Source organism: Lipotes vexillifer, unplaced genomic scaffold (assembly GCF_000442215.2).
Source record: "Lipotes vexillifer unplaced genomic scaffold, Lipotes_vexillifer_v1.1 scaffold1226, whole genome shotgun sequence".
NCBI classification, from domain to species: domain Eukaryota; kingdom Metazoa; phylum Chordata; class Mammalia; order Artiodactyla; family Lipotidae; genus Lipotes; species Lipotes vexillifer.
Genome location: NW_006784227.1, coordinates 965,969 through 986,382, shown reverse-complemented (window position 1 = coordinate 986,382; position 20,414 = coordinate 965,969). Strand labels below are relative to the sequence as shown.

Here is a 20,414-nt window from a genome sequence, read left to right as displayed (position 1 = left end):
AGATACAGGGGCTGAGCCCGAAGCTACAAAATAGAAAGCAAACATCTGTTCTGATAATAAAGCATAGTGTATGTACCAATATAACCAGCTATACCCAAATTGGGAACTGTTTCCACCATTAGCTTCAAAATTCTGTTTTCGAACCAATTGAAGAAATTTTTTAATTCTCTGCATGGCAAGGGGGCAAGGCTCCAAATCTACTGGAAAAGTGACCTTAGAGTCATGTTCAGAACAAACTTCCTAATTGGCTGTGAATTAGTGAGGTGGATATTTAACATCCTCCCTGGCTTCCTGGGGACTAACAATGAAGGCATAGGGAAAGGCCTCGGGCAAAATGCAAACAAAAAGGCTCAGTTGGGAGACACTTCTCTTTGATGGAGCAGAGCCTTGAACAGCTTTAAGAAAATTGCCTCCTACCTCAGTAAACAGGATTATTAAAAAGACAGACAGCTTGAAGGCACTGAGCCTGGGAGTGCTTGCCTTTGAACACAAGCAGCTAAGCAAGCCCTCCTGACCCCTAAGAAATCAGAGACCTCCTAAATGCTAGTAAGATACCGCCTCTTCCCCTGAAACCTACCAGGGGATCCCTGCCAGCTGAAATCAGAAGACCAATTCTTTTCAGTCAGTTGAAAACAGGAACATATATAGGGAGAACTTAGCATAAGAGAGACAAGGGCCCGGACCCCCTCCCTTTTTTCCTCCCCAGGGAGCTGACAGGCTACTTAGAGACCCATCCAACAATAGGAGCCAAGTTGAGGCAGGAGAAAACTGGGCGCTTCTTAGATAGAGGGCAGGAAGCTGGTAATGTATTTGCCAGGGATGTGTAAGGGACCCTGGGGACGCTGGAAGGAAGCACAGCAGAAAACCATGACCTTGGAAGGGCTATGGTCCTGAACATGAATCCTGTGTTCTAATGATGCCAAAAACTCTGCCTCTGTGCACCAGTGTGGAATCGAATCTCAGAGACAGGGCTTTGGCAGAAGTAGAAAAGAATAGTTTTATTGCTTTGCCAGGCACAGGGGGACACAGCAGGCTCGTGCCTCTCAAAACTGTGTGGCTCAACCTGGTGGGGGGGGTGGATTTGGTGAGGAGTTTTACAGCAATGGCAGGGTTGCTGATAAGGATCGGGGTGTGTACAGGGCCTGCATTCCTTTAATCTGGCCTCTGGTGGTCTCTTGATGAGTTTCTTGAGGTTAGCAACTGTGATCTTCCCCAGAAGGAAGAATGCTAACATCTTCCATTTGCTGGGGGTTTCAGTTTGGCAGAAGAGCGGAAAGATATTGTTACGTGTATCCCTTGAGGCGGAACCAGGACCCTGCCCCCAAGGCTGCACTATTGTTTCTTGACTATTCTTCCCTTATCTCACCATCCCCTCCCTTCCCTGATTAGCATCTGTTTGAACCTGCCCTTTGGAACTCAGGGAAGGTCATGGAGGCTGGAGTGTATTCCCTACAAACAAGAAACAGGGGCACAGAAAGGTTTCCGTGCCCAGGAGCCTTACAGGGTCCTGTTCAGTTTCACTAACAGCAGGACTCCATCTCCACAACTGGAAAATGGAGGTAGTAAGAGTTGTGAGGATTAACCAACACTTAGCATAACATTCAACACACTGTAGTTGACTAATAAAAGTTAGTAGTTAATATTGTAACATCGTCATTAGCAACTTGACTAATAATCTGTGATCTGAGGAGGGTACCAGTGGGAACAATGACAGTACCATGACAAGGTATTTGTGTGGAGGTTCAACTGGAATTATTTCACTAATTTCTCACAACCAGTTTGGCTATGTAGTTTTTCCTCTAAGAAGCCAATAGCAATAGAAATGAGATGGTGCTAACGTGGGTTCCAGTCCCTACTGGAGCCAAATTTACACTGATTAATGGTAGAGCAAGAGGGGGGGGCCAGAGAGTGCTGGGCCACCTGGGACATTACCTTACTCTACTTATTTCTTGATACTTGGAGAATTCAGAAAAATCTGAATTTTTAATACATTGGAACTCATAGAATTATTGAATGACTGGATGGATAGATGGACGAGGTCTGCCAAGAATGGCTGTCGTGAGCCAGCCAGGACATGAGTAATGCCTAAACGAAAGGACAGCAGAATTAGAAATCCAAATATAGATTTTATAAAAGTCAAAAATAAATAGCAAAAAACTTTATGGATTCCTCTATATAAATCAAAACGGATAAATCTAACATCCAAAAGGGCTCCTAGTTATAGTGAGAAGCCACTGTGCCATCTACCAACGGACAGGGAGCTGGAGAAGGTGGGAGGAGGCAGGGCTTCCTCCCTCACAGCTGGTTTAGTTATTTCACAAAAGGCAAAGGGAAGATTCAGCCATGTAGCCAGCAAGTGGCTGATGATGGATTGAACCTTACCATCTTTTACATGTGTAACCCAAAAGAGTCAGCATTCACCCACCACGGTGATAACCAGCGAACATATGAAAGTCCCTGCCCAAAGGAACTTGCCCTGTGGCCAAGGGTGGTCACCTTACAATGATGCTGGGATCAAAGCTATGCTTTTTTCCTTCAAAGACCTTCTAATGAGCACTTTCTGATATGCTACTCTTAGTTGCAAATTTCTGTGAGTTTGGGAATCACCAGGGAGGGATCCCATAAAGAAGAAAGCACTGAGTTTTCTTTTAAATCCCATTTCATTGAAGCCTGAGGCCTGAATAGTACAGAGAAAATATGGGGATAGAGATGAATGTAGAGAATTCTGGTCCCCCTGGATGATCTCAGGCAGTGAGGAGGCCTGTGGTTGTTGGTGATATGAGGGCTGCGCTGCTGCAGCCTCCATGAAGACAACCAGCGTCGTTAAAGAAACAATGACTCAGTGACATTTGTTAAAGATGCCAAGGGAGACTTTATTCCGGGGCCCATCTCCATGGATGTAGGGACCACGGCAATGGAGGAGAGAGGTTGGACTCAGCTCTGGGCACAGCACACGCAAGTGGGAATTTATAGCCAAGGAGCAGAATGGGTCAGTGGATGGAATATTACTAAGAAGGAACATCAGGGGTGAGAGGGGATTCTGGCTAAAATGACCTAAAAGGATTCTTGCAGAAGCCAGGCCAGGTGATCAGACACCACCTGGGAGAGAACAGAGGATGAGTAACCTGATGATCAGATATATGGAGGATGGGAGATTCTGGCCAAACCTACTTAACAGCTTTTGTGCTAAAATTGGACAGTGAAGAGACAAACACAGAAGCCCGAGAGTTGAGGCCAAGTTGAAAATTTTAGGGGAGCCTGAGTTAGGGTCTGGTCAAGGAGAAAATCTCTGTCAGCACCAGAGCCGGAGAGGCAGGACACCAGCCACAAAAGTTTTGGTGGCAGTGGCCCAAGCTACCTTTGGAGGGTGGTGGCTGCCGAAGAGAGGGAAGTGGCCACACCCAAGACAGAGAGGTACTTGGGGACCCACCCAGACACAGACTTACAAATGTTCCCACCTTCGTTCTCACGCTATTCACAGCCCTTCCCTGTTCACAGCCTGCTACAACCATTGCTTCTGCACAGAGTTTATTAGTTTCTTACTTCTATGAATCTGCACATCTTATAAAACTTCTTGAAACGTAAAATGCCGATGATTAAAAAAAAAAAAACCCACCTGTATACTTAGCGTTCCTAGCCTCAGTTCTCCTGTACAATTTTAGTTTGGGGAAATATGTACAAAATTAGTATTTTGATTATGAAGAAATGGGTGTCTGGATTTTAAAACAAATTAAGGGAAAATATGCATATGATTTTCAGTAGTTTTCTTCTTATTCCTTTAATCTAGAAGATGACAGCTACTTTGCTTCTAGTTTTTCAGCATGACTGGCTGGTCCAGGTTTTCTCCTCATGGTGGTGTATTTAAGTGTAAGCTGTCATGGTGATTGACAGGCAAGCTGATTAAAACATCCTCCTAGTACATCCAACCAGTGCACCCAACTTCTCATGCTGCCTCTCAGGTCCCTGGACCCCAAGGACTTCAGCTTCCTAAAGAACAAGGACTCAAATCCCAATACACGCGGCCTCTGGCTCTGTTGCTGGCATGGTCTTTTCTAGTGTCTAAGGCTCGGCGGATGCTCAGCAGTGCCCATCCCCCAGCATGTAGTAAGAGAGGTCACAGTGTCAGGGCACCGACCATCAAAATCCCAGATAACACCCGAAGGCCATTTTAGCCAATAGAAGAAGCCTCGCTGATTTGGGTTTGTTCATGTAAGTATTTGCTTGAACTTACTGGAGAAAACTCTCCTTGAAAGAGGATCAGAAAGGGAAATACTGTACATCCGGAATAAATACCTAGCTTGTCTACGGGAGAGAAGCCCAAGAATCTTTCCTTGGAAAATGGGGAATGTGTCCTATCATTTCAACCTTTTCCCAACCAGGATGGCCAAATACAGCAAAACTAAGTTACGGGGTGTCTTACCTCTTTGCACTTTTCTGACCACTTTCTTGGAAGAAACAGACTAAAACTAGGGCTACACGACACTGGAGGGTCTCCCGCCTCAGGTGCACTGTCCCCCAGCCCGGGAGCCACCAGCCTGCCTCCTCCAAACCCCAAAATGTGAAAAGTATGAATGTCATATGAATAGATAGTGAGCATATGCCACAGTCTTATTTGACTCATTAATAAGGAAATTGTTAGATGAGAAATCTGGTTTAAAGAGGATATGGAAACAGGGATCTCATATAAACAGAGAACAAAAGCAAATGATGAAATCTAAATACAAAACAGAAAATACAATCATTGTATCTTATCCACTTTCTCTACGATAGCTTCTAACTTTATAGAGTTGTAAAATGCCATAATCAAGAGTAAATGGTAGGTCAAACCAAGTTACCTCCTTCTAGGAGTCAGCAAAGTGTTTCTTAAAAGGCCAGACAGTGAATATTTTAGGCCTTACAAGACAAAAGGCAAAACTGAGGATATTATGTTGGTGCATATATAACCATTTGAAAATGTAAAAATCCAGCTGGCCGGCTGTAAAAATGCAGGCAGATAGCTGGGTCAGGCCACAATGATCCCTGTTTACCAGGCAACTTGTCGTCCAGTTTTCTCCTTATTTCCAAATGTTGGGGGATTTTTCTTAAACCATCAAAGGTTTCCCAGCCTCTTGCTCTCTCCAGCCCTTCTCTTTGCTGTTACAGAAAAGTCGGACAAGTAAATGACAATGCAAAAACGATGTGGGACTCTGTTCATTCATCCCTTCAGGAAGCACTTAGGGACCGTCTGCCTAGAGCCAGGCGCTATTCTAGACACCGGACCCAAAGGTGGATGGAGCCCACCTCTGCCCCAAGGAGCAAAAGGTCTAACAAGAGAGACAGAAGTATGTACAAAAAAAGTCAGAGACTCTCTAAACACTATAGTCAGGATATGAATAGAAATGTTAGGAAGCACAGGGCAGGGAGAAATTCACTCTCCCCAGGTGAGAGAATGTCACCGCAGGCTTCCTAGACAGCCATAGGGACTGGGCCTTGTAGAATGGTGGTGGGCCCAGGCAAGGGAGGGTAAGGAGGGGCTATTCCAGAAAGGGCAGGAGGAAAACGCAGACATTTCTGGGAGTGGCGGGGTACTTGCTCCACTGTGAGAGCAGCTTTGGGTACTAAGCAAGGAGTAAAGATGCTCAGGATGGACGGAAGGGAAAGCCAGGCTGAGGCAGTGTTACCCAAAAACTGGGTTCCCCTCTTGATGGGTGTTGAACCAAAAGACACAAGCAGGCCAAAGAGCTGGAGAAGGAAGGATTTATTACTTGCAGCAGGTAAGGAGAACCCCAGGGGTCTTTCCCAAAGCAGGGTCTCCCTGAACAGCAAAATTGGGAAAGTTTTAAGCTAAGGGCACATGCATATTCATGAAGGGGCTTGGGTGGTGGACAGAGTCCAAGCTTTAGTTGATGGGCACACAAGGGTCAGAAAAGGTCAACGGTATCCTCCCTTAGGTTCCAGCTGAACTGGTGGTTGAGGTTTCAGGCTAATCTTTACCACTGAAACAGAACTGGGAGTCTTTACAACAATGTTATCTTCGCTGTTGTTACTTCTCTTGCCAGATAACAGTCCTTTGTTCCTGCATTCTTTTGTTCCCTTATGATCATTAATTACTGAGACCTGTTCAAGGGCAAGCATTGTGGCCAGGCTTAGATCACAAAATGGCTGAGGCCAAAAATGGCTTCTCTTATGTCAAGAAAGCCTTGCCTGGTTCTCTTTCTCCAGGGACCCCCATCCTACCTGTTCACTCACGGTAAAGCCGCTTAATTAACTGTTGCTCATTTAAAGCCAGGTTGTCTAAGAGCCCCTGTTCAATCTATTTGCATCTGCTTTAGGGTCCCACTTTTCTTTCTTCCTTTTTTTTTTTTCTTTTTCATGACTTATGGTCTTTTAAAGTTATTTAATAAAAATTTATAAAACTCACAAAGTCTTCACACTAAGTACTTAAAGCATTCCCAAGATTATAAAATAAAAACAGAGTTTACCATTCATAAAATACTGAAAACTTAGAAAATACTTAGTAAAAATATATACATAGTTACAAAGGGCACATAAATTAAGTCATTTAAAAAGGTTTAAGGGCAAAAATTAATAAAATATCTTCAGGATATAAAAATACTCCAAAAAATATTTTTGGGGAAACCAGTTTTACGGAAATGGATATTAGGTGAATTGACTTCTAGCCTATGAAGTAGGTGTCTGGAGGCCTGGGGAAAGGCCAGTGCTGAAAGGATGCATTTGGGTGAGTAAACAGGAGATGGAAGTCATTTAAGTTGACAGTTCAGAGGTCATTAGAACCCTTTGCAAAAGCAATCTAGTAGAATAGCAAGAGCAAGGCCACATTTCCATGAGTTTGGGATGATACTGAAAATGAAAACGTCAACATGCCCTGTCCACCTCCTGTCTTACAACTTGGAGCAAGGCTCCAACCGTCCCACAGAGCCTGGGAGGGAGGAGGTGCTACCTTCCCCAATGATTACATTTTAAAGACGTGTCTCCCAGGTCCTGGAGAAATTTGGAAGTCAGGAGTCATAATTCTGGCAAGAAGCTCTAAAGAGATTTACATCTCAAAGGGGCAGAGGAAGAATTTACAAGTTTTCTAAACTGGCTGCTCTTGATGCCGAAAACTCAGCCTCTGTGCACCGGTGCTGAATCAAATCTACGAGACAGAGTTTTGGGTGAAAAAGAAAAGAATAGCTTTATTGCTTTGCCAGGAAGAGGGGGTCACAGTGGGTTCATGCCCCTCAAAACTGTGTCCCAACCCGAGAGGATTTGGTGAGGAGTTTTATAGCAATAGTTCAAGGGCAGGGTTGCTGATAAGATTAAAGTGTGTTCAGGGCCTGCATTCCTTTAATCTGGTCTCATGTAGTCGCTTTTTTTTTTTTTTTTTGCGGTACGCGGGCCTCTCACTGTTGTGGCCTCCCCCGCCGCGGAGCACAGGCTCCGGACGCGCAGGCTCAGTGGCCATGGCTCACGGGCCCAGCCGCTCCGCGGCATGTGGGATCCTCCCGGACCGGAGCACAAATCCGTGTGCCCTGCATCAGCAGGCGGACTCTCAATCACTGCGCCACCAGGGAAGCCCTCATGTAGTCTCTTGATAAGCTTCTCTTGTTCCTTTAATCTGGCCTCAGGTGGCCTTCTTTGGAATGAAGAATGCTAACATCTTTCATTTGCTGGGGGTTTTAGTTCTGTGAAGAGCTCGAAGATATTGTCATGTGTATCCCTTGAGGAGGAACCAGGACCGCTGTCCCAAGGCTGTGCTATTGTTTCTTGACAGCTCCTCCCCTGTCTCTGCATTCCCTCCCTTCCCTGATTAGCAACTGTTCGAATCTGCCCTTTGGAACTCAGGGAAGGTCATGGAGGCTAGAGTCTTACCTACAAGAAATGGGGGACACAGAAATATTTCCATGCCCAGGAGCCACAAGGGTCCCACTCAGTTTCACTCTAAGGAAAGGGAGGTCGAAGAAAGAAGCCAGTGTAAAGTTTAGCTGAGCTGAGGGGACTGTTAAAGCCCTCTTGGTCAGAGGATGTAGCATTTCTTTTCTATGCCCCAGTTTTATTATATTTATAGGCAATGCCTGGACAGACCAATTATTTAGTTCCATATGCAAAATTTGAAGCAAAACCCAATCAAGTGCTTTTCATTTCTTTTGGCCTAATGTAAGGGTGGAAAAGTGGTTTATGGTAGCAATGCCGGGAGGAGGGGTTATTATTCCTTTACTACTTTGGGACTAAAGAGAAGAAAGAAGATAGAATCTGAAAACCCTCATGAGATTTCCAGGTGAATTTCACCCCACATTCAGATCAGCATAGAGCCATCTGGCTGTGTCCTCTAAAGGAGGGTCAGCACTTTGTCAGGCCAGATGGCATCTGCAGAGGCGCAGACAGGTAGGAGAAGCCACACACGCTGTTGGTACTGTGTGCGGTTTGCCTTTCACCTTTTGAAACTCCCTGAATAAAAGAATCCCTGATATAAAAAGTATAAACCAATGTTAGAACTATCTGATTTATCAACCGAAAAACAATAAATCACGGCTTGCTCAGTATTCTACCGGCACCCGCAGCAACTAGAGTTGTCTTTCATTTAAGCTGTTATGAAAATTCTTCAGAAGCATGTAGAGCTTTTATGCCAGTTAGGTGTGCAGGTTGAAGATTTCAGACATGCAAAACTACATATAACTTATTCTGACTTATTCTCTCCTTGAATTCCTAAAATTCCTCCTCAAAAACAGGCAGACCTCAAGGCTGGTAAATGGTAAACATTGAAATTAACTACAGTCTGGCTTCCTAGATGCTTCCAGCCAGAATGTGGATCAACAAACTCATTTTCTCTGGAAAGTGCATAATTTGTAAGATTCACACTTAGTCACCAGCTCTGAGAAGATGGTAGATGACACTCATCACAATAATGACAATAAAAATGATAACAGCTACTGTTGATTGACACTATTTTTTAATCTTAATAAGTAGCTACACAAAGTTATTACTTTCCTCCCAATTACACAGTTGGAGAAACTATTTCCTAAAACTATAAGTAACTGACCTTTTACTGGTCACAGAGTCACCAAGGGCTGGAGCTGGAATTCAAAGGCAGCTTTGTGTGCTTCCTTCAACTCTACCTACTGCCTCTTTATAAAAAGGAGTCTTATCAACCCTCCTACTGGGTATACAGAGGCTGTTTAATCTACTTAGAAAAAGTGACAACACACTTCAGTCTAATTAATCCTAAATGAACTGTTAGGTTCTACATTTCACCAAGTGAAATTCCCTACAATATTTTGTCATATTCTAGAATGCCAAAAAAACAAAAAATCGTTCTCTCAGAAACAAAAGTCCCAAACTTGCAAATGTCCCCTTTCCATGTACTGGTTATTGGCTCTGCTAGGAGTGCCCCTTCCGAGCTGGGGCAGCCACACGAATCCTCTTTCCAGGAGACTCTCCCCAGCTCCCCCATCCCGTCTCCTAGGTCTCTGGCCAGTCTCTTAGGGTTACACTGCTGCTGCACCATGCCTCCTGAGGTGCCATCACAGGGATTTTCTGTTAATGTCTGCTTCCGTTACCAGCTGGACTACCACATACCTTTCACCTCTCTCCAGAGTTTCAACCTGTGCCCTCATCTCACACCCGAACCACCCGATGGAGCTTCCTTAAGACACTCCCAGAGCCCTTCATCCAGCCCCTTAATGCAAACCCTCCACACAAGCCTGGGACTCAGCCCAGCTGCAGGGTCACCTCCCACAGCCCCTGCTGTCAGGCGTCCCCCTCCACATCCTGGGACACTCAGGCCCTAAGATCAGTGCACCCAGAACACCTCAGTTTAGCTGATACAAAAATGACTGAGCGAGAATTCTTCAACCCTCTGTCCAGGGTAAGACATGTGTGTTTGCCCTGGAAATGTTACTGAGAGCCTCCTATAAAGAGTTTGTGGTGGTTTTCTTGAGAATGGTGGAGAATTGAAATGAAACCCTAAGTTTCTTCATTGCATGCCCCTTCAAGCCAGACAGAAGCCCCATTAATAACTTACTCAATTCCACAAACGTGTATTTAGCTGCAACCACGTGCATGGTACTATGCTGTGCGTTACGTATCATTGAATAGTTATTCTCACTCTAATCCTACCCTTTCGCAATAAGTCATAAGCAAAATATTTTTGGCCAGTAATAAAATAACAATAAACATGAACTTAAATGTAGATTTTTTTTAAGTTCTTTTAATCACTGAATTGCACAACAGTTCTGGAGCCCAGCTAAAGCTCCGGATGCCTTTGTTCCAGTAGGACACCTAGAATGGGAGATTTCTATTTGAGCTGGAGAAATGTTAGTGATCACCTGCTTTCATTACCCCTTTTCATAGAAGGGAGAAATGAGACACAAAGATGCTAACCTACATTCCCAAGGCCACAGATAATTGCTGAGAACCAGCTCTTCTCGCCCAGGGTGCCTTCCTGGAGGCTTCAGCATTGACAGCAGGGATGAGCAGGTTCACTCCGCGGCAGGTGCAGCCAAGCCCAGAATGTTCTCAGGACTTGGGAAAACAAGCCCGATGGGCCTGTGTGGAAGGTGAGGTTCCCCGCACAAAGCCCCAGAAGGGAGCCACATTTATTCAATGACTAAGCACTTAGCACCAAGCACTGAATTAAAATGACATTCACGCCTTAAGAAGGGAGCAGTCAGACGACCAGCGCTGCATTAGGATTTCCTGGGCTCTAGACCCTTTGCCTTCATGAATCTTAATTTTAAACATGAATATTAATAGAAATCTTTAAAATTATATTTTATATCTGCGGTGGTATAGAGACAGATATAATGCAGATTGGATTATATTAATTTTTTTCTTCTGATTTTAAAGAATTTAAAACACGTTCGCGAGCCCCTAAAAGTACGGTGGGCTAGTGCGTCCCGTGCCCTGCAGATTAACATTGATCCGGATGTGTGGGGTTGTCATTCCCTGATGCCCCAAGGAAAGCCAACAAAGCCGGGACCGCAAAGCCTAGGTTGTTCGGGGGTTAGGGAGCCCCAGCTCCCCACTTCTCTCAGACGTGAGGCTGGGTCGCGGCCTCCTCGGAACTCCGGGGCCCTGTCTCTGCCTTTTTGAAATAGGAAAAGATGATCCAGGAGTTTGCACCACATGCCCCAGCCGGCCAAGCCCGATCTGCCGCGGTGATCACGGCGTCCTAAGGGCTCTATCAGCGGTCCCCCGAAGCTGATTCTGCCACCGCGCCAATTCCAGGCGGACCTCGCCTCCCTCCACTGGTGCGCTCCGCACAGCGGCTTTTAAGCAGACAAAAATCAGTTCGGGCTCTTATCATTTCATCCCCTGAATCTATTCCTACTTCTTTTGCTATTGAGCGCCATCTAGCGATCACTAGGTTTCATCGCATTAAAATGTTAAAAAACAAACAGGAAAAAAAAAAAAAAAGTCCACAGAAAAGTCCTAACAGGCCCTCAGCCCAGGCCAGACCAAACGAAGCCTGAGTTCCAGCCATACTGAACTGAAATCCTGCCCTAGGACAGGACCGGATTAAAGGAGATGCGTCACTTCCGGTCTAGCACGTGAGTGTTAGGACCGCGCAAGGGAAGGGGATGATGAAATGGTAAAGGATGCAGAACAGGGCAGAAAGGCAATCAATACTCAGCCCCAAGGATGCGGGACAAGTGACAGGACGATCTGGGGGGAGGGGTGGGTGCAATGAACCGGAGTTAGTGACAGGTGGGCCTGAGACCCTCAGAGCGCTGGCGGGAAACAAGAGTCTATTTTCAGGCATGAGTGCACTTGGGACCAGAAACAGAGGGTTGGAAAAAATACAGTCTTGGACCATCAGGAACCTATGGATTTATAAGCCGCTTGATGATCTGGATCGTAATCTTTTTAACTATAACTGTAAAGTGCTTTCAAGTGTCCTCTGCAGGCAGGGGTTATTCATTTAAATGCGTTTTGATCACATGATGTAGGGCTGAGAGACCACCTTCCTCAGTCAGCAGCTGGGAATACTTTTCAAGACCTTTGAAATGCGCACCAAAGACATGATAGAAGCAAATCCAGGGGAGAAACTGATACATAAAATGTGCATGCACCGGAAATCTCAAAATGATCCAAGCCCCACATGGCAGCTCCATTACTGCAAGTCATGTTCATTGCTGTCACATTTGAACAACAGAAAGAAATGCGGAGCCACCGTCTGTCAGACTGTGTTTTCTATAAGGGAAGCTTTCTGCCTCATGAAGGAGCAGTGGCAGATGAGGGTTTTGAGCTTGCTTTTAGTTAGGAGATTATGGTTCAGAGGAAAGCATTCCTGGACATGTGATTTGTAAACCAATGAGACCGGAGATGCTGGCGAGTGTCGCCTCCCCACCGCTCTCTCCCTCGTCCCTATTCATCCCCTCCAAGCCCTGAAGGGCCTCCTGGAAACCCCATATTTGAAACCACTAAGATGATGTCAAAAGCTGAACGTTGTAACATACAGATGTTAATCTTGGGTCATACTACCTAAATGGGCTTCAATTTCCTTACCTGGGAAAATGAGGTCAGCACTGTCTACTTTGGAAGATTATTGTGAATATTAATGAAGACACATGTTTAAAGTGCCCAGCACAGTGCTAAACAGTAACCCTCACTACATGTGCGCTCCCTGTTCATATAAATAATTGCCATTGTGCTCCTGGCGAAGCTGGAGGTTCAGGATCATGATTTCTGGGGCCAAGTCAGGGACAAGGCCTGAAGTGAAATGACACCAGTGCTCTGACTATGGTCGGAAACCACATGGGAAGCCAAGGACCAAGTGCCAGGATGAACCTGGACCTTTCCCACCTGCTGCAAACGAGGAGCTACTAACACAGTCAACTCACTGAGTGCCCTGGGCTGCCTCTACAGAGAGATTGCCAAATTTGCTCTGCAGAAGAGCTATCCACATGGATTAAGGATAGAATATTAAGTCATTTTGCTAGCAAGCAATTATGATAAGCCCAGAGGATGTCCCAAATCATACTATGTGTTTGCTGGGTGTGGTACAGGCTTATAGAGAAACCTCTTGGGAGTACGCACCAGCAAAACAATCTATTTAAAGAGGATTTAAGTAAACCCAGGAGGCTAAGGCATCATGAGGCCCTCACTTCCTCAAATCCAAACACAACCTGATAGTGATTTGAAAATATTCTTCCAGAAAATGGCAGCTAATTTTTTTCTTCCTGACCGGCTGTTGATCTCAAGTCTTGTCCTCCCTTTTTCCATGCCACACACCACATTCAGAACAGAGCATTTTAGGTTGTTGCTGCATAATGTTTAGACTATTAATCTTGACCAAATCAAGAGCAAAGTGCAGGAAGTTCAGACCAATTTGTTCCGCGCATGTCCCAGGGAGTTATGTTAAGGAAGAGGCAAATAGTTGTGTGGTCCACTCGTGAATGAGTCCATCATTCTAAGGAGAATGAAGAATGAAAAAGAAAGAAAATAACAACGTAAGGAAAGCTTTGCTTAAGAAACTTCTACTAGTTAAACTTTCATTCATCGTAGAACCATCTCTCCTCTTCTATGGCCCTGCCTCTGCAGACTCAGCCTAAAGCCTAAAGCCCAAAGTTGTAGGTGTCCCTCAAAGAATGATATGTAAGTAAAGAGGGTCATTTTTACTTGTGAAAAAATATTTTCATAAATTTTTAAGGTAATAGGAGGGGACGCAGTAAGAGTTGCCTCACAAATTAATGTAAATATTCGTCTCTTCTGTTACGATTCTAATTAACTGAGATTGCCTTTACAAGCTGTGGCCAACAGCTCCCCCTGGGACTCTTTACTTCCCTGGAACCTGTCCTCACACAGTCCACAAGATGGGGGGGCCAGGGAGAAGGGGGAGGACTTGAGCGCAAACAGCCTTGATCTTGGCAACATTCAGCCTCACTGAGTCTTGGCTTCTTCATCTGCAAAGTGAGCAAATTAGTGGAGAAGGGTCTCCAAAATACCTTCTAGCTCTAAAATTCTGCCTCAAATGTAAGGTTTTAAATATGGATAAAATAAAAATCTAAAGCAATTAGCTGGACTGGAATTCTTAATACTAAAGAGTTTGAAGGGCCAATTTGGTATTTGTTGAATGACTCAGTGTCTTAGGACCCAGGAAGACGTACACAGCAAACCGAAACTGAACTAGGTGACATGAAGTCTTGTACTGTTCTGTAGGCTGGTCCCAAATAAATGACATGGGAGAAGCAAGTAATCTATAAACTAGGTGCATTTGTTTGTCAAATATAGCCGATTGATGGCCCCCAGATTTGGATAAATTCATTTCTCCAGTGTTGCCTTACTGTGTTTTGTTCAGCTTTACTGGTACATAGACATAGGCTATGCCTGGCTGGGATGAAGGAAATATTGGTAAAACAGAAACATTGGGCTTCCCTGGTGGCGCAGTGGTTGAGAGTCCGTCTGCCCCATGCAGGGGACGCGGGTTCGTGCCCCATTCCTGGAAGATCCCACATGCCGCGAGGCGGCTGGGCCCGTGAGCCATGGCCGCTGAGCCTGCGCGTCTGGAGCCTGTGCTCCGCAACGGGAGAGGCCGCAACAGTGAGAGGCCCGCGGACTGCAAAAAAAAAACCAGAAACACTTTTTTAAACAGGAAACTCACCTGGTTATCACACATTTCCTATTACTCTTCAGAGGGGTAGACTCGGTGCATTCAGTCTGCTTTCCCAGGTAAATCTATTTCTCCACGGCAGAAAGAGGGCAGTGGAGGCGCTGACTATTCCCTCCTGGCCTCTGCTTTCAGGACTGCAGGCCTGGCTGTCAAGTTGCTGACAGCTGTTATTTATTAAACCAGGCCCTGGACATGAAACACCTGGGTTGTCAGGGTAACTGAGTCATTTTCTAAACAGCGACAAGGACCCCTTTGCATGGCCAGCTTTAGGAACTGTGAGGCAGGGAAACCCATTCGCCTTAGCCAGGCCTGGCTGTCCATATGGACCCTCAAGTTGCAGAAAAATACAACTTTACGTAAAAACATAGCAGGTCTACTTTGCTGGGAGACCCCAAAATATGTTTTCAAGGACCTGCTCTCGCCCTCCCTCCGCGTGGGCTGGTCTAGCTAACCCCCTCGCTCTCCTTTTCCACCACGAGGGGGCGCTAGATCGGGACAGTGAACACGAGGGTCCGTGGAATTCTCGCCCTGCAAGCTGCACCCCACCCACCTGCAGGGCTTCTGTGGTCAGTAAACTTGGCAAAGCGGCTGACTCCAGCCTTCACTAGGAGATGCGCAATAGTTATTCGCTTATTAGTGACTCTAAGAGGTTTAAAAGTAAAAAGAGGGCTTCCCTGGTGGCACAGTGGTTAAGAGTCCGCCTACAAATGCAGGGGACACGGGTTCGTGCCCCGGTCCGGAAAGATCCCACGTGCCGCGGAGCGGCTGGGCCCGTGAGCCATGGCCGCTGAGCCTGCGCGTCCGCAGCCTGTGCTCCGCAACGGGAGAGGCCACAACAGTGAGAGGCCCACTTACCGCAAAAAAAAAAAAAAAAAAAAGTAAAAAGAGAAGGGGGTGCAGCTGGAGGGAGAGAGAGTCCAGGGGAAAGAGAGAGAAGCCGGTTATGTTTATTTCATGCAGCATTTTTAAAAAAAACTTATTTAGCCACCAAACCTATTTTAACATAAAACTTACTAAATCCTGCTCAGTTCGAGTTCTACAAATGTTCCCACTTGGGAAATACTATACCAGACGATCACGGAAGCAATCCTAATTCTGAAACTTCTAAGATCTATTTACATATTTTCTAAAGCACAAGTCTGATCACAGCCCTCCCCTGTCTCCAAATCCTCCATGGCTCCCACCTGCCTGTAAGGTCCGAATTCCTTAGCAGGACATTCAAGACCCACCGGAGCTTGGCCTGAACGTACCTCTCCAGTCTCAATTCCCTTCCTCCATGTGCACGAGTCTCTGCTCTCCCCCATGCTGGGCTTCCCCTGACCCCTCTTCACATGGCCGTTGCTTTCCCACCTCTGTGCCTCTGTTCATCCTGGGCCCAGTTGGAGTGCCTTTCCTAGTCATTGCACATCAAATGCAACCCACTTTAGACACACAGTTCAACAGTCCCCTCCCAGATAGCTCTTCTCTAACATACCCTCATAGTTAGAGCCCTTATACTAGACAAGATACTGGGCTTCTTGTGTAGAAACATCTGTGTATATGTCTTATTGTCCCCTAGGGTTCTTGAAAGAGTGGCTTCATACCCAACTGCCTGTCCTCTAGTTCCTAACACATAATAAGTGATTATTGAAATAATCTGAAGGGTAAATGGCTGATGTGATTCAACAGGAAATCTTCCGGGCAGAAAAGAACAGTGGTCTGGGGACCAGAGGCCTGTTCTGGTTTTGCCATCAGCATGTGGGGACGTGGGCCTTTTGCTTCTCTGCCCGAGAGCTCGGTATGCTCAGCTCTAGAAAGACAGGGAAGGAGCTGGCAGGGGCCATAGGCCTTCCAGAGCTAAATTGTCTGAGATTCTCTTGATTTATACTCCACCTTATAAAGAACTTGAGGCAATCTTACACAATTAAGAATAGAGTGAAAGAGAACAATTGATGACAAAAAAAACAGAGACCTGAGGTCTATTTGAATTTTCCAAAGGAAAGAACCTCTAACATTAGGGCCTTAGGGATCACAAGAGACTGAGAAAAAGAGATTTTTTAAAATCAAGAAATCATCCTGAGTTCTCAAAACTGTCCATAAAAATGACTGACTATTATATTACTTCTAAGGTATCCCTCATCTTAAATATATAAGATCACCAATTCATCTCTGCAGAAAATGCTTGCCTTTAAAAAAACCTAATGAACAAAAAAAAATTTTTTTGAAGTATATTTGATTTACCATGTTTTCAGGTGTACAGCACAGTGATTCAGTTATATATACATATATTTTCAGATTCTTTTCCATTACAGGTTATTACAAGATACTGAATATAGTTCCTTGTGCTATATAGTAGGACCTTGTTGTTTATCTGTTTTATATATAGTAGTGTGTATCTATTAATCCCAATTCCCAGTTCATCCCTACCCACTCCTTTCCCCTTTGGTAACTGTAGTTTATTTTCTATGGCTGTGAGTCTAGTTCTGTTTTGTAAATAAATTCATTTGTATCATTTTTTTTAGATTCCACATATAAGTGATATCATATGATATTTCTCTTTCTCTGTTTCACTTAGTATGATAATCTCTAAGTCCATCCCTGTTGCTGCAAATGGAATTATTTCATTCTTTTTATGGCTGAGTAGTATTCCATTGTATATATGTACCACATCTTCTTTATCCATTCATCTGTCAATGGACATTTAGGTTGCTTCCATGTCTTGGCTATTGTAAATAGTGCTGCTATGAACATAGGGGTGCATGTATCTTTTTTTTTTTGCGGTACGCGGGCCTCTCACTGCTGTGGCCTCTCCCGTTGTGGAGCACAGGCTCCGGACGCGCAGGCTCAGCGGCCATGGCTGACGGGCCCAGCCGCTCCACGGCATGTGGGATCTTCCAGGACTGGGGCACGAACCCATGTCCCCTGCACCGGCAGGCAGACTCTCAACCACTGCGCCACCAAGGAGGCCCTCAAGTATCTTTTTGCATTAGAGTTTTCGTCTTTTCCAGATGTATGCCCAGGAAAAAAATTTAATTCTCTAATACAGTGGTTATCAAAATGTGCTCCCCAGGTCAGATACATCAACATCATCTGCATTAGAGAATTTTTTTAATGTTCCCTTTTTTAGTGCCTTAGAAATACAAATTCTCCGTCCTCAAACTTCCTGCATCAGAAACTGGGTGGGGGGGGAGGGGGGCCAGGAGTCTGTTTTAACAAGGCCTCTAGATGATTCTGATGCACACCACTTTGTGCATAATTATGTTTGGAGCTAAATATGTTATCACGTGTGTCTATAAACTCATTTATCAAAGATACAGAAATGTGTGGTTCCCTTTTCTCTCCACTCTTGTACAACTCACTCCAAAGTGGGGTGATCGGGCTTCCCTGGTGGCGCAGTGGTTGAGAGTCCCACTGCCGATGCAGGGGACACGGGTTCGTGCCCCAGTCCGGGAAGATCCCACATGCCGCGGAGCGGCTGGGCCCGTCAGCCATGGCCGCTGAGCCTGCGCATCCGGAGCCTGTGCTCCGCAACGGGAGAGGCCACAGCAGTGAGAGGCCCGTGTAACGCAAAAACAAAAAACAAAAACAAAGTGGGGTGATAGCAAATCTATGTGGTCCCTCATCTCTGTCTTCTGCAGGATCCACTGCTCAGGCGTCCCTGCACCAATAAAATCTGCCCTGTTTTTTACAGCTGATCAAGCAGACCCCTGCAAATTCCTGGCCTGTGGCGAATTCGCCCAGTGTGTGAGGAATGAGTGGACCGAGGAAGCCGAGTGTCGCTGCCGAGCGGGGTACCCTGGGCCCTGTGCCCCCGGAAAAGACTGTGACGACACCCCAGGGCAGGGAGCGCCGTGCAGGTGGGTCTAGCACCGCGACACTCAGACGCAAGAATTAGTCACTCAGGCTTCTGAGACACCCATCATTAGCATGAATTCAAGCAATCCCGTAAACCCATGGTTCTCAAACTTCAGTGAACACCAGACTCTCTCAGAGAACCTGTGAAAGCACACATGGCTGGGCCCTGCGAGGCTGTTTGTGATTCGGTAGGTCTGTGCAGGGCCCAGGTACGGCTGCTGCCGGTCCCAGGACCACACTTTGAGAACCACTGGCCCTAAGCCTTTCTGCAGGATTTCATTAAGGCCAGTAAGGGAAGAAAAAAGAGCCTGCATCAGCTTTAAGACAGAACACCACGTGACCTACTACCTTAATCGGTGTCTATGTGTCTAATATTTGAGTTTTTCCCTGGTTGCAAACACATTAGCTGTCATCATAAGAAAGCTGAAAAATATAGAAAATGATGAGAAGGAAGATTAAAAGCCTGTATAATTCATCACGTTAATTGATGTACTTCTTTACATAGACTTTTCCAAAGCAAAATGGAATTAGACTGGCTTCTTATTTTAGAGTCAGCTTTTTTTACTTAGAACATCCTCCCATGTCATTAAATATTTTCTGTAGCATCATTTTTTTTTTAATTTATTTTTGGCTGTGTTGGGTCTTCGTTGCCATGCACGGGCTTTCTCTAGTTACGGCAAGTGGGGACTACTCTTTGTTGCCGTGTGTGGGCTTCTCATCCCGGTGGCTTCTCGTTGCAGAGCACAGGCTCTAGGCACGCAGGCTTCAATAGTTGTGGCACACAGGCTCAGTAGTTGTGGCTCATGGGCTTAGTTGTTCTGCGGCATGTGGGATCTTCCCAGACCAGGGCTCAAACCCGTGTCCCCTGCATTGGCAGGCGGATTCTCAACCACTGCGCCAGCAGGGAAGTCCCTGTAGCATCATTTTTAATGTTTACATGGTAAGCCATTCTCTAGATATGTTATACATTAAATCAGTCCTTCATTTCTGAAGCTCTTTAGAAGGAGGAAAAGGAAGTAAGATATAATTGGCCTTCTATTCACAAACTAGACTTTAAGGCGTAGGTTGCCTTATGAACAAACAGGGAACCCAGTGGGTCCTAATTCTTCTCCAAGTCCTGTGTCACCCAGTGAAGCTCTGCCCGGGGGGCCTCTGTCCTCAGAAGTCTTCTCCCGAGGCTGTCCTGAGCTTCCCCAGTCCTGAGCTTCCGATCACACACTCTTGAACATTTCCTCCGCGAGGATCACCTTGACCTATGTCTTTATTAGATCATCCTGTTTTTGTCACTGTCCTCTTATTCATTCTCGTGGCCACTGTCCCTAATTTCCCACCGGGGGACTTGTGGCCAGCTGCTTCCACAATCGACAAGAAACAAGAGAGACTGAGCCCTTTTCTTGATGAAACATACCCTGTTCCTTTAAAGTATTAACATTTTAAAGACCATTATCCAATAAGAGTTAAGAAGCAATATTCTGGAGTCAGACAAATTGTGATTAAAATGTTGGCTTAGCAATTTACTAATCCGGTGACTTTCAACAAATTTCCTAACTTCTCTAAACCTCCATTTCTTTCATTGGATAGTGAGACCAATAAAAAAAACCCTGTTGGGTTGCTGCAGGGGGTATATGAAATTACATTTATAAAGCTTCTTAACAAATAACATAAAACACAGAGTATATGTTCAGGTAAGGGAAGATTATGATGATGCTGTCAGTTTTCTCTGAGTTAATCTCAATCCTGAGAGAATTCTTTATGGAATTTGACATTCTGGTTCTAAAGTTCCTCTGGAAATAAAAATGTACAAGAGAAAATCTTAAAGTACACTGGTGGGGAGCCTGCTCTATAAGATAGAAATACATAAAATAATAATATTTAAAGCACTAAGATAGACACAGACCTAGATGATAGATCAACAGAACATATATAAGCCCCAAACAAAGCCCTATATATCAAAGAATTTATTTTAACAAGCATTTCAAATCAGTAGGGA

The 20,414-nt window shown here is 45.2% G+C and overlaps 1 protein-coding gene across 2 annotated transcripts in view; it reads left to right on the top strand.

Annotated features, from left to right (window-relative positions):
* IMPG1 (interphotoreceptor matrix proteoglycan 1) overlaps nucleotides 1-20,414 on the top strand; it is a 115,187-nt gene that overhangs the window by 81,262 nt on the left and 13,511 nt on the right. For both annotated transcript variants that reach the window (XM_007456607.1, XM_007456606.1), the window contains one exon: nucleotides 18,261-18,426. In XM_007456607.1, the coding sequence (XP_007456669.1) occupies nucleotides 18,261-18,426 (166 nt within the window). The remainder of the gene's footprint in view (nucleotides 1-18,260; nucleotides 18,427-20,414) is intronic.